This window comes from Muscardinus avellanarius (genome assembly GCF_963383645.1).
Source record: "Muscardinus avellanarius genome assembly, chromosome: X".
NCBI classification, from domain to species: Eukaryota; Metazoa; Chordata; class Mammalia; order Rodentia; family Gliridae; genus Muscardinus; species Muscardinus avellanarius.
The window spans coordinates 23,159,952-23,172,557 of NC_137792.1; the positions used below are offsets into that span (position 1 = coordinate 23,159,952).

Genomic DNA, 12,606 nt, shown 5'->3' on the forward strand with positions numbered 1-12,606 from the left:
TACCCTCAGGGAAAGATAGTATCAAAGCAAACATTCTGAGAGGACTTACAGGAGGATATTTTGTTCAGAAAGAAAGAAAAAAAGATTAAATAGTAATGGTCTGTACAATTGAAACGGGGATTTCTTGAGAGGAAACCCGGCGAGTTCTTGTCTACGGTGAGCGAAGAATGACACCCCGCAGACCTCAGGAAGGGGAGTAAAAGGTTTATTGGAAGCAGCAGGGAAGTGGGGGAAGGGTGGCTGAACACCCCCAAAGGAGCTGGAACTCTGGGTCCAGCAGCTGCCTTCAAGGACAATACTTGAGAGTAGCCCAAGTCGAATTGCCTTCAGGTGCAGGCTGCTTTCTTCAAAGTCCATGCGATCTGCCAGAAGGGAATAGAGAAAAGTGGCTGAACACCCCATAGGAGCGGTCAGAACTCTGGGTCCAGTAGCTGCCTTCGGGGTCACTACCCGAGTGTCGCCCGAGCCAAGTGCCCATCATTTGCAAACTACTTTCTCCCAGAGTCCACACGATCTGCAAGAAAAGAGGTTGAGGTCACCCCTAGGGGCCTGTACATGAGGTCACAGCCTCATGACCTCATCTAATTCTAATTACCTCTCAGTGGTTCCATCTCCAAATACTATCACATTGGGTAGTTTTTCAGCATATGCATGAAGCACCAACATTGATTTTATAAAAAAATAACCCTAAATAATAGAGAAATGGCTGCCATTATTCCTTGGGATGAAATGAAAAACCAAGGAAAAGTCTCACACTGTTATTCCCAGAGATTTAAGCCCTACTGAAAATGCCTAGCCATGTTTAATCGAATGGCAGAAATCACTGAGTTGATGTGCTATCTGTAACTTGTTGGAAGTCAGCTCTCTAAAAGTTAATACTTCTTCTAAGGTTCTTGAGAAAGCTGTTCATAAGATGGTAACTCACCTGATGTTCTGCTAAAAAAATTTCAAAGATGCTGACTGCTATTCACTGCAAAAGCCAAGTAATAGAGAAGCCTGACATACTGCAAGAGCCTGCCAGGCAAGCATCAGGAACCAGGAAACATAATCATTTCTTCCAATACTGTCTTCAACAAAACTTCAATACCAGCTAGCAAGGGGAAATATTTTAAAGGCCCAGATCTATTTTCAGAGAACAGGCGAAAGAGTTTATTAGAACTAAGAAACAGTAAATCAAAACAAGTATACTGAGCTGGGCGTGGTGGCGCACGCTTGCAATCCCAGCGCTTGGGAGGCTGAGACAGGAGGATTGTACAGGTTTAAAGCCAGCCTCAGCTACTTAGTGAGGTTCTCAGCAACTTAGTGAGCCCCTGTTTCCAAATATAATAGAAAATAGGTCTGGGAGTATAGCCTCGTAGAAAGCCTCTGGGTTCCACCCCAGTACCACAAAAAAAAAAAAAAAACCAAACTAAAAATAAACTTAGTAGGATCGAATTAAGTAAAGAACACACTGTTTACTGGGCATTGTGGTATAGTGGTATACACTCATAATCCTAGTACTTGTGAAGTTGAGATGGGAGGATCGTAGACTCAAGACCAGTCTTGGCAATTTAGTAAGACCCCATTTCAAAATAAAAAATAAAAAAGGCTGGGAGTATATTGCATAGGTAGAATACCCTTGGGTTTAATTTCCAGTATTACATGCATAAAATAATACATTGTTTGCTAGCAAGGTAAACTGCTTTTCAGTGCCAGGGCCTTGCTGACTTCCATTCATTGTTGTTTCCTGTGCCTATAGCAAATCTAATTCTATGTAGGCAATTAGTAAATATTTGGTAAGTGGGTGAACAAATGAACTGATTGCTTTTTTTTCTCCAATGTATCTCTCTCTCTTCTTACTATAGCTGATGGATGTACCGATTGGTCTGTCGATATCAAGAAATACCAAGTTTTGGTGGGAGAGCCTGTTCGAATAAAATGTGCACTCTTTTATGGCTACATCAGAGCAAATTACTCCCTTGCCCAAAGTGCTGGACTCAGTTTGATGTGGTACAAAAGCTCTGGTCCTGGAGACTTTGAAGAGCCAATAGCCTTTGATGGAAGTAGAATGAGCAAAGAAGAAGACTCCATTTGGTTCCGACCAACATTGCTACAGGACAGTGGTCTTTACGCCTGTGTAATCAGGTATGTTTAAATCCTTTCATTCTTTAAATCACATGCTTTGGTCGCATACTTAAAATTCACTGCTACATCTTTCAACTAAAGGTATTGTCTCAATATTTGCACGTATTGCTGCTTTCCAAATTTAGACTCTAAATCATAAAAAGATAGGATTGGAATTTATATTGAGTTATTATTTCTAGCTTATGGAGAAAAGAGATGCCATCTGGGTATCTACTTCTGTTGCCAGAAATTACTAAAGACTATGAAATAAAATTTATAGGGGAGGTAAAATGTTACAAATAAAATGTAAGCAAAGACTTCAGGAAGGATGCATAGTTTATTGCTGAATGGGTTGTAACATTTTGTTATTGCCCTTCACAGTCAGATAGAGCAGAGATATATTTCATTCACACACATCTGCAAAGATGATTTAAGTAATGTGTGTATGTGCACAGGAAGAAGGTGGCATTGGCACATTAGGAAATTCAAAGATTGTGTTCTAGATCATTTTGTTAACTAAAATTGTTGGGTCAATACAAAAATGCTCTGTCTCTCTCAGAGCCAATAACAAAATTAATAACAAACTCTGCCATTTTCCCCAAGCAAACTTATCACACATCTACACATCTTTGTCAGCTCCAGGAAGAGGCATATGCAGTTTGTTTAATGATAATGCATTAACACAGTATCCATGCAACACATTAGCAGTTAAAAATTTCAGTTTAAGCATTTAGCCCTTCATGGATTGTGAATCATAGCCTGCATGAATGATCATGAATGTCATTATACTATTAGAACATTGCAAAGCTAGATACATATAGAGTGTGTATTTAAATCTATTTATTTAGCTTTATGTATTTTAGAATATTCAAAGAGTTACAGAAAATTGTAAAGCAGTTGATTCTTGACTTGGAGAGTCTTAAAATCATCTAGTATACTTCTCAAATAAAAATTCCATTTCTACTTCTGAAGTTCTGATTGACATTTCACACTATTCTGTCATAAAAAAAATTATACTATCCCTTTACCATTGCCTATAATGTTTACCTTTGCTCTGAGCTATGGGTACAGGCATGTTAGGACATTAAAATAAATCAGAGATACATAAAAATTAAATAAAATAAATATTTCTGACATTGAAAACATTTAAATAAAATTAATATTAGAAAATATAACAATATAAAGGTTTATGCTTGAGAAAAATGACTAGTGGATTTTTAAGTGAACTGATATATCATTCCTTGGGCAACACTTGTTGTATCTGCTAGGATCTATCAATTTTTTTATGTTCAAACATAACCCTTAATAGAAGTGGAGATTTTCTGATGATACCATCATCAATGATAAATTATTGTCATATTATTACAATTAAAGTAGTGATTGTTCACATATTCTCATAACTTGATCTTAATTTTATATCTCCTATGTTTCTTTTAAAATTCATTATTTCTTATTGTTCGTGTGTGTGTGTGTGTGTGTGTGTGTATGGAGTTGATTCTTTAAGATAGGCAAATGTGTGTATTCATTTTGGTGAGATTAGAATTTAGTCAAATGTCCATAATTGAATTTGTCATTACATTATATGTTGATGGAAAAATAGTGTATAATATTAATAATCTAAATTTTGAAAGGACTGAATTGGCATTCTTTTATGTGTTAAATATATACTCTGAACTAGTGATCTGATAAATTATATTAAAATACCCTTAAATTTATTATTGTAAGAATAAATGAAAAGTTGAACAGCTTCTAAAATTATTACATTTGCAATATATTCATATGTCACCATTTTTAAAAAAGGTAAAACAAAAGATAAATATGGTAAAGTTAATGCCTATCAGTTGGCATTCTAGAAGAAGTGAAAAACTAAAGAAAGAAAAATTTGCCTCTGAAATTCAATATCCAATTGAGATAAAGTTTGTTTTACATAGCTACCTTTTCCAATTTTGAAAGTGGTTCTGAAAATCTTTATAAACAATACTTGAAATAGCATGGCTTAATTTTAATATGAAAGGAGCCTAAGGCTGTTAGTTTAGTCCCTGACATTTTGGCACACTGTTAGCTATCAGGTCACAAACTGTCACTATGTTTTTTTTAATTTTATTATTTTTATTGATGCATTGTAGTCATACATCTTAATAGGATAAAAGATGGTAGAGGCATACATGCACATATCACTCATTTAACCCTTCCCCACTTCCCATTTTATTCCTGCCCCCTCCCTCCTGCTCATGTTTGGCTTAGTGATTGACACTGATATGTTGTGAATGTACATCATGTACATTGAGGAATTTCCCTATTCCCTCCTCCCACCCCCCTCATTTTACCTTATTTGCTCATCTAAGGTTTCTCCTTTTCATTTAGAGTTTTTTCTATGACCTATGAGTCCTATGACCTATTTTCTCTCTAGCTTCTGCATATTAGGGAGAGCATTCAATTTTTCACTTTTTGTGACTGACTAATCTCATTTAACATAATGGTTTTCAGTTCCATCAATTTCCCTGCAAATGACATAATTTTGTTCTTCATTATGACTGAGTAAAATTCCATTGTATATATATCCCATAGTTTTGTAATCCATTCATCTTTTGATGGACATCTTGGCTGTTTCCATAGATTGGCAATTGTGAACTGTGTGCATGCATTAGTTTGGTAGTTTGGTTTCCATTCTTTTGGGTAGATACCCAGAAGTGATGTTGCTGGATCATATGATAGGTTCATTCCTATTCTTCTGAGGATCCTCCATACTGTTTTCCAAATTAACTGCGCTAATTTGCAATTCTACTAACAACATATAAGAGTTCCCAATTCTTTACATCTTCACCAGCATTTGCTGTTATTTATATTTTTTAATGATTGCCATTTGAATTGGAGTTAGGCGAAATCTCAATGTAGTTTTGATATTCATCTCTATGGTTGCTAATGATGTTGATCAATTTTTTATACATTTATTGGCCATTTAAATTTCTTTTTTATGAAGTGTCTATTTAGTTCACTTGCCCATGTTTTGATTGGGCTATTTGTTTTCTTAGAGGTAAATTTTTTGAGTTATCTTTATATTCTAGATATTAGTCCTGTGTTGGAGGAGTAGTTGGCAAAATTTTCTCCCATTCTGTCAGCTCTCTGTTGAAGTTGTTAATAGTTTCCTTTGCTGTAAAGAAGTCCCCTTCAGTTTAATGCAACTCACATTTTAATCCTTCTTTTAAAACAACATAGAAAAGAGGATAACCATATAGTAGAGGCTATTCAATTGTAAAATATACCTGATGGCAAATATTTACCTCCATAATAAGACACTACTAAGAAAGATAAAATAGACATAAGAAACCTACAAACTGATAGAAAGCTATCATAAGCAACACAGACATAAACTTAAGAAAAATCATGAGAAAGAATAACAGCAAGGAAACAATGAACTTCCATAAATCCACAAAAACACGACCCATTAATGCACAATTGCAGAGATTTCCAAAAGGAAAAGTCAGAACTTTAATAGTAGAAGGAATACAGGACTTCTAAAAAGAATTCAGAGATATTCTGAAAGAAATGAAGGAACAGATAAAGAATCTGACACCATGAACAGGGATCAAAAAGAATCCTAATAGAAAGTGAAGGATGCAGTCATTGAAAGGAAGACATCAGCTGAGTGTGGTGGCTCATGCTTGTAATTCCAGCATTTAGGAGGCTGAGATAGAAGGATTGCAGTTTGTGGACAGCCTCAGCTACTTAATGAGGTCCTTCAAAACTCAATGAGACACTGTTTCAAAATAAATAATTAAAAATTAGGGCCAGGGATGATGCTTGTAAGTAGTATGCCCCTGGGTTCCATCCCCAGTACTGCATTAAAAAAAAAAATGAAGGCATCAGCACAGAATTTACAGTAGGCTAGACCACATGGAAAATAGAATCTTACTTTTAGAAAATGAACACTCCAAAAATGAACACATAATATGCAATTTAGAAAAAATAATTCAACAGCATTAATTGGACATTGAAGAGATAAGAGCCAATTTTTAAAATCCTAACCTAAGAATAGGCACAGAAGAGGGAATAGAAGCTAAAATAAAGGGAACTGATAATCTTTTGAAAGAAGTAATATCAGAAAATTAACCAAATTTAGAAAAAAAAAGTCAACATATAGATACAGGAACCATGTAGAACCCCCTTTAGACAAGATCAGAGAAAAGGTTCACTATGTCACATAACAGTCAAACTGATCAATATAGAGATAGTTTTAAATAGTCCTCTTATAAAAAATTCCAGAAGTTTGAAAATGAATGATCTATTCAAAGTTTCTAGTCTTTCTTAGAAATATTCTATTAACTTATGAATGACAAGGCTTGACAAACTTGTCATATATGTTTAATTTTCATTTATATCTCAATGTATGCAATTAAATAAGTAATGGAAAAGTTCAAGATTATAATTATAATGAACATTATAATGAATAAGAGCTTTTCTCTTCTATTTTTTCAATATCTACTTTTGAAAGAATAATAACATAACTTTACTACTTTTTATTACTGTGTTCTTCAGTTTTTGCTTTATTGTTTTACATGACTTTCTAAATCTATGTATTCATTTTTGGTTTGTAAGAGATATCGATTTTTAAATTTTGCTTTCAACAAGAACATTTTAGTACATGGAAATATACTAGAGTTTTGTGGTATCAATTTTTAAAAACATATTTGTTTTCCAAATTATGTTTGGAATGTGTTTTATCTAGAGACCAAATTACTCTGGTTTCTCTTTAAAAGTATATGTTAAATGCCTATCAGAAAGAACTCAATGAAATCCATTCATTCATCCCTTTCATGAATATCTGAGCAGTAGGATGATAATGCTAGGGTTACAAAGATTTTTTTAAAAGATTTTTCAAGCAAGTTATTTACATAAAAGAAAACAAAGGTGAAATAAATTCCTCTGGATACTATGAAAATAGTTTACAATAAAATAGGGTTAACACCAAGATGAAGTAGTACCATTCCTTCCAGGGTCTCTCCCTTTAAAATAAGAAGTCTGAATATAATACAATAAGCATGTGTAAAACATCTCTGAAAAGTAGAAAGACTATGTAGGGATCTTAAGGCTTGAGAAACAGCACTGTAGTACTCTGTATTCTTACATTCTGCCTGTCTGCCTGTTATTTGCAGATTAAAACAAAAATTCTCACATTTTGTTACTTCAGCTTAATTTTTTTATTTCCTGCCTAAACATATATGTTAATTTTCTAAAGACAATCCAATTTGTTTAATTTCCCTCTGCCTTTCTCAAATTGTTCCAAAGATATTTATTGTAGTTACCAAGTATGCATAAAACGCCCCAAAATTTAATGATTTAAAAGCCAATTTGTTTGTACATGATCTGGAATCTAGGCTGTATTTACTTGATTATTTTTTCTGTTGATATTTTTAGTCACTTTTGGATCAAATCTACTAGGATACACAGTTGGCTGAGCCTATTTCTATCTATGAATTCCCCACGCTTCCCTCTTGTACTATACATGATCTTTCCATGTGTAGTATAGCCAGACATTCCACATGATAACTCGAATTGTATAAACATTTTCAAGGATCTGCTGACATAATTTTTACTAATGTCCTATGAGCCAAGTCTAGAGATAATTTTTAAGGAGTCTGTACAAAGGTTTGAATACTATAAAGTTTGACCCATTGATAAGGCCACCAAAGTCAAAGTTCAACAATCTGCTCTTGGCCCCTAATAACTTATGCCCTTACACATGCAAAGTATACTCTCCTCATTACTCAGACCCCTCAGTCTTATCTTATAATGGCATCAGGGTCAGGTTAGATGTCTGCAATCTCATTACCTAGGTCAATTCTTAATGAATGAGATTTTATACACTTAGTTACCTGCATTTGATTGCCCAGGAAAGGGAAGACATGGTATCTATCTCTCAAAGTCCCAGCAAACAATGGTAATACAGGGATAGCATAACTAAACTGAATAGTTTCATTTGAAACGGGGGTGGGTGGAAATGTATGTTACAGAGAAATCACTGCTGCATAGGTATTCTGATATACAGCTGGGTAGATGTCAACAATTGTTTCATCAGGGATTATCTTTGCTAACTAGCAGTGGTTCTCTGTGGCTCCTAGGTTCATTTTCTTGCTTTCCATAAAAAATTAAAAGGCCAGAGCCATCTATCAATTTGGGCTTTATCTGTCCCTTTTAGTATAAAGTGGTATATAATTCTTTAAGATACTTTGCAACTTTTATATATTCAATTGTAACACAGCCAGGCATGGTGACATATACTTATAATCCCAGTACTTGGGAAGCTAAGACTAGAGGATCACAGGTTTAAGACTAGCTTCAGCAATTTAGCAACTTACTAAAATACTCTTTTAAATAAAGAATAAAATAAAATAAATAGTGTCATTGGTGTATCTCAGAGGTAAAATGTCCCTGGGTTCAATTCCTGGTACCAAGAAAAAATATATATATCTAATTTGTTAAGCAGAAAGCACAACCAAAAATATTTCAAGGAAGATATCTCCCTATTTTGTTGTTCATGTCAAGATGAACAAAAATGTGCATGCGTGTGTGTGTGTGTGTGTGTGTGTGTGTGTGTTTGTGTGTGTGTGTGTGTGTGTGTGTGTGTGTGTGTGTGTGTGTGTTACTGGAAGTGGAAACCAGAAGTCTTCTACTTCTAGAATACACCCACAGACCTATTTTATTTTATAGTTTGAAACAGGGTCTCATTAAGTTGTGAGGCTGAACTTGAACCTGAAATCCTCCTGTCACAGCCTCCCAAGAACTAAGATTACACGCATTCAGCACTATGCTCAGCTCCAAGATTCTTAGATACAATTTTTCTTGTTTTTATTTTCTTTTTTTTTTTTTTTTTGAGGGTTTGGGGATGGAACCCAGGGGCATTCAACCTCCAGGCTATACCCCCTGCCCTATTTTTTATTCTTTCTTTTGAAACAGGGTCTCACTGAGTTGCAGAGGTCCTCACTAAGTAGCTGAGGCTGTCTGTGAACCCACGATCCTCCTGTCTCAGCCTCCCAAGTACTGGGATTACAAGTGTGCGCCACCACTCCCAGCTCTAGATACTATTTTTCTAGAGAGTATTTTAGTTTACCTTATAGAGTATTTTAGCTACCTTTCCTGGATTATAGAGTATGCATTATATCACAAACATATTACTACTGACATTTCTACCCCTTAGACTCAACTTGACATGTTTGTCAACAAAAAAGGCACTGAGTATTTATTGAATGAAGTAATGAGTGATTAGGATTAATGTTCCTTAGAACACCTTGAATTATAGACAAAATTATACAATTTGCTGATTCATATCGGTTTTCAGGAAAAAATTAAGTTTTTTTTAAAAAATATATCTTACTAAGCAACTCAAATTAAATTCATAATTCTATACCATAGTATTTAGCATTCCAAAAGACAGTTTTCTATATTCTTATAGAATATATTTTAACTGTCACCATGTAGAAGTAGAAAGTAATAAAATGTTAAATCTAAAAGATGGACAACAAGTAACTACTGTAAATGTAGTATAAACAATTTAAGTAATTATTTTAAACTGTACAATGGAAGTTAATTTTAACTTTTACTACTTCATGTCGTTATGTTTTTTAAATCAAGTAATTCTTGTATCAAACGATATATAATGTCAGCATCATTTTAGAAAGTCTAAAGTATAAATACCCCAAGGAGTCTTCATAATTTGTTGAGGGCAATCAAAGTCCATATAAATATTTTATATCCTATCCAGAAATTTTAATGATAATATACATATATATTATAAGAACCTAGTGTAGTTTTACAATGTTGATTTCCTAATTACTAAACTATCCTCCATAATTGGAATTAGAGTAAAACCATGAGAATACCAGTTATAATTTATAGGTTACAAAAAATGAAATTAAAACTATGTAAGTTTATACTTTAAAAATATCCATATACAAGTGAAAGTCATTAAAGTAAATTTTTGAATCTGGTTGTAGAGACTTTTATAGTTTGTATGTTGAAACTGTAGAACAGTAAATCAGGCACTCAATCTATATTGTTTCATGAGAATATCTTTCTTGCCATAATAGGCCTCATTAAGATCTTCTAGTTGCATAACTCTGATACTGCTTGGAGATGGTGATAAGGTAATAGATTAAACTAGAGCATGCTAAGTTTAGACTTATTTCCATGTCTGAAACATGAAGACATTCTCTTAACTTTTTATTGTTGCATTATAGTCATGCGTATTAATGGAGTACAAGATAGTAGAAGCATACATGCACACATCACTCATTTAGCCCTTCACCAATTCCCACCCCATTCCCTAAAAAATCAAACTGTATTTGACTAGGACAATAATTAGCCAAATTACTATCTTTCTTAGTACTTTCTTTACAAAAACAGCATTCCTCGTTGATAGGAGTAAAATCAAGAGTTATTTGAATTTACTGATGTTTAGCATGCTGGAAAAATATGCCTTCAACATAATAACCTAATGTGTTTACCTAGAAGATGAAATTAATTCCACTAGAATGAAGATAGAGTAGTTTCTTAGATCACTGAATTAATAAAAGATTTGTTTGCTTTGAAAACTCTTAGAAATCAATAATGTCCTATTCATGGCAGATAGAAACAGGTTTTCTCCATAAAGTATGGAGAAATATGCAGTAAGGATGCTACTGCAAAAGATACATTAATAACATAATTAGGTACATAAAGATTAATTTGAAGCTTTAATGTATTCGTTCATCATGTTAGGCAAAAATGAGTTGATATTGGTTCTTTTCAGTCATAATAACATGTTTATCATATTTTACAAATATTTTTGAAAGTCTATGCTATGACATAAATGGTAATCATAATGAAAGAATTTTCATTCTCTTTATATGTATTACTTATTTTTATGGACCTGGACATGGAACCCAGGGCCTTACATATGCCAGGCAAGCACTATACCACTGAGCTATACCCCAGGCACATGAGAACATTTTCAAAATATGAATAATATGTATGAGGCATATAGAATTGTTCATGACTATACTTCTATACAATGATTATTAATTTATCTTTATTTATAAAAACATTCTAAAAATAGAAACTTATTTTTGATATAGTAAGTGAAGAGAAAGTTAATAAGTATAAGAAAATAATAGCTACTTATCAGCAAAATTTGAAATAAGTGAAAAGTTCAATATAAAGCAGCCAAGATTAAGAATTCTTCTAAATCTAATTTTGCATTTTGTTTCCAAATAAAATATGTGAACACGAATCTCAATAAATGTAAAGAAAACAAAAAAGGGAATGATTATTCTTTGAAAAGCCCATGAAGGACTTAACTTTTCATCTTTGAATATAATCATGAGATATAAACTGAGAAAAATATTTTAATCAGTTGTTACAGTATGGAGACACGTTATTGACTATGACAAAAATATTGTAAGTAACATTGACTTGAGAGAGAAGTTTGTTTCTCAAGGGAAAGTTGAAATGTGTTTCAGAGCTGATATATTGGTTATCTAATTGTCTAGGATTTGTGTCCCTTCTATATGTTGTGTTTTTCTCTTTATGGTATAGTCTTCATTGTTGTCTTCTGAGATGAAACTATTATATCCATGATATATCTGTCATATAAATTCTATTATAAATAGCAAGATGTAAAATAAAAGGAACAAAGAACACAATCCTTTAAATCTTTCAGGAAAAGTCATAGTATTCTTGAATCATTTCTGTTTATATCTCACAGGCCAGAATTCATTCATATATTTAAACAAGTTATAATACTGGATTAAATATGAAGTTATTGGTTACCTAGGTCTAATAAAAACACTACAATTACTAAGGAACTTAAACTGATTTCCCCAAGAGCAAAAACTAAGACAAGGATTTTTGTACAGTTGATCAATTGAATAGAGACCTTCACAGAAAGAAGCCAGGCCAAGATAAGTTTTCAAAAGTCTTGTTAGAGAAAACTTAAGTCCCTTCTCTTTCTGTGCTTGGCTGATCTCACTTAACATAATGTTTTCCAGGTCTTCCGTCTTCTTGCAAATGACATGATTTTGTTCTTCTTTATAGCTGAGTAAAATTCCATTGTATGTATTTCCCATAATTTTGAAAAGCTAGAATGGAAGGATAGGAGAGGAAGAAATTGGAGGTTGATTAATGAAGGAGCTAGATCTGAATTTGTGTAAAAATATAAATATAGCATTGGTTAGCCTGGACACTGATTGTTGGGAAGGGGAAGGGGAAGTGGGGAGGTGAAGGGAACTAAGGACAGTCTGAATGTATTCCATTTTCAGTATGTTCCACATAAAAATAAAAATTAAAAAGTCTAACCCTCATCCTTCTTCCATGGAGAACTGTGAAGCATACATTGTATCACAGAATTCATTCTGTCCTGATGCACGGGGTGTAGGCCTGGACATCTCAGGCCTCTCTACCCAAGTGAATATTGTCATGCTAAGGTGATTTTACAGAATATAATAGAGATTGAACATTGGCCAGCAAATA

General features: G+C 33.5%; 1 protein-coding gene across 1 annotated transcript in view; it reads left to right on the forward strand.

The window, feature by feature from the left end:
• The window catches only part of IL1RAPL1 (interleukin 1 receptor accessory protein like 1), a gene marked incomplete at both ends in the record, with an annotated part of 1,089,212 nt that overhangs the window by 466,090 nt on the left and 610,516 nt on the right, over positions 1-12,606 (forward strand). The window contains one exon of the mRNA XM_080718753.1: positions 1,845-2,124. Coding sequence (XP_080574879.1) covers positions 1,845-2,124 — 280 coding nt within the window. The remainder of the gene's footprint in view (positions 1-1,844; positions 2,125-12,606) is intronic.